The 1,295-nt window shown below is 29.8% G+C and overlaps 1 protein-coding gene across 1 annotated transcript in view; it reads left to right on the top strand.

Moving 5' to 3' along the window:
- Window positions 1-1,295, top strand: part of HELRODRAFT_183138 (hypothetical protein) — a gene marked incomplete at both ends in the record, with an annotated part of 1,466 nt that extends 171 nt beyond the window's left edge. Inside the window, one exon of the mRNA XM_009012179.1 lies at window positions 1,030-1,295. Coding sequence (XP_009010427.1) covers window positions 1,030-1,295 — 266 coding nt within the window. The remainder of the gene's footprint in view (window positions 1-1,029) is intronic.

Genomic DNA, 1,295 nt, shown 5'->3' with positions numbered 1-1,295 from the left:
ACGCAGGGAACTGGTTTTTCGCAACTAACCACATTTCGTGCTTGTTGCAGCGGTTCCTGCGTGTCTGTGTGCTTGAAAATATCCAGCTGAATGCCGACATGTGCAATTAACGACAAATCAAAGTGTTAATCCATTTGTTACTTGATGTTTGACGGTTCAGTGTCACTCATCATGTTTTGGTTTTAACACAACGTATGTATGTATGTGTATGTGCGTGTGTGTGTCTGTATTTATATATGTATTTTTTTATGTTTAAATTTTTCCATCATCCTGCATATTGTCATTTTGAACATTGACAAGTTCGGTATATATATCTATATATATATTTAATTAATTTTTTAATCCTGCATTATTTATCTTGTATTTTTATTTTTGAATGTTTTTATATAAGCCTTATTGAATATTAATATTTTTTTATTGGTTTTATACATTTTTTATTGCCTATTTTTGTGTCGCTTTTGTTGTTTTTACTCATGTTTATAATGATAATCTTAATTACTGTTCTTGGACTCGATTGCTTGTTACGTAGGGTACATATACTAATTAAGTGTTGCACTTTTTTGTGTAACCTTTTCATGTTACTCATAACAAATTTGCATGAATAAATGAAAAAAATGTTTTCGAACAATGAGAGTAGGAGCGATTTTATTTGGCCAATGTGGTTTAAGATATTGGATGTAAATTAAAAGAATTGAACGCAAATTGTATTTTTGTAATGTAATTTTTATAATGTATAAGTTTTTAATAAATAATTGTTCAAAGAAAATTTTACAAAAATAACTATTTAACAATTTGCGCAAAAATTAAAAAATGTGGAATTTTTTAAACAAAGTTTCTTTATCTTTTTATGGTTATCTATATAAATATGTATAAGTGATTTACCACTGGCCGACTCGACACAATTTCCATGTATAAGATTCTAAAGCTGGAATATTTCAATTTTTTACAATTTAAAAATTTTTTTATTGTAACTGGTCTTTATGGCGCTTAAACAGCAATAAAGCTTCTTAATCTTTTTATACTTTTCAGGCTGCATTCCATGGCAGAATCAGTCAGCTGACTCAATAGTTCGCAAGTTGCTAGATGATGGTGTTGGACTCTTGTCATCTTTTGATGCTGGTGCTGTTCATCCGTCTTACGGAAATACGGATGATCATAATGAACCTGAACTAGGCATTCACGTTGAACCTTTCAATAAAATTTTAAGTTTTGGGTTAAATTTCTATCCAGAGGACCGATGTTTCAGTCTTGAGCAAACAAAAGATCATCTTTCAGATTATATCAGGGTTAATTAG

Source organism: Helobdella robusta (genome assembly GCF_000326865.2).
Source record: "Helobdella robusta unplaced genomic scaffold HELROscaffold_100, whole genome shotgun sequence".
NCBI classification, from domain to species: domain Eukaryota; kingdom Metazoa; phylum Annelida; class Clitellata; order Rhynchobdellida; family Glossiphoniidae; genus Helobdella; species Helobdella robusta.
This window is presented reverse-complemented; position numbering and strand designations above follow the sequence as displayed.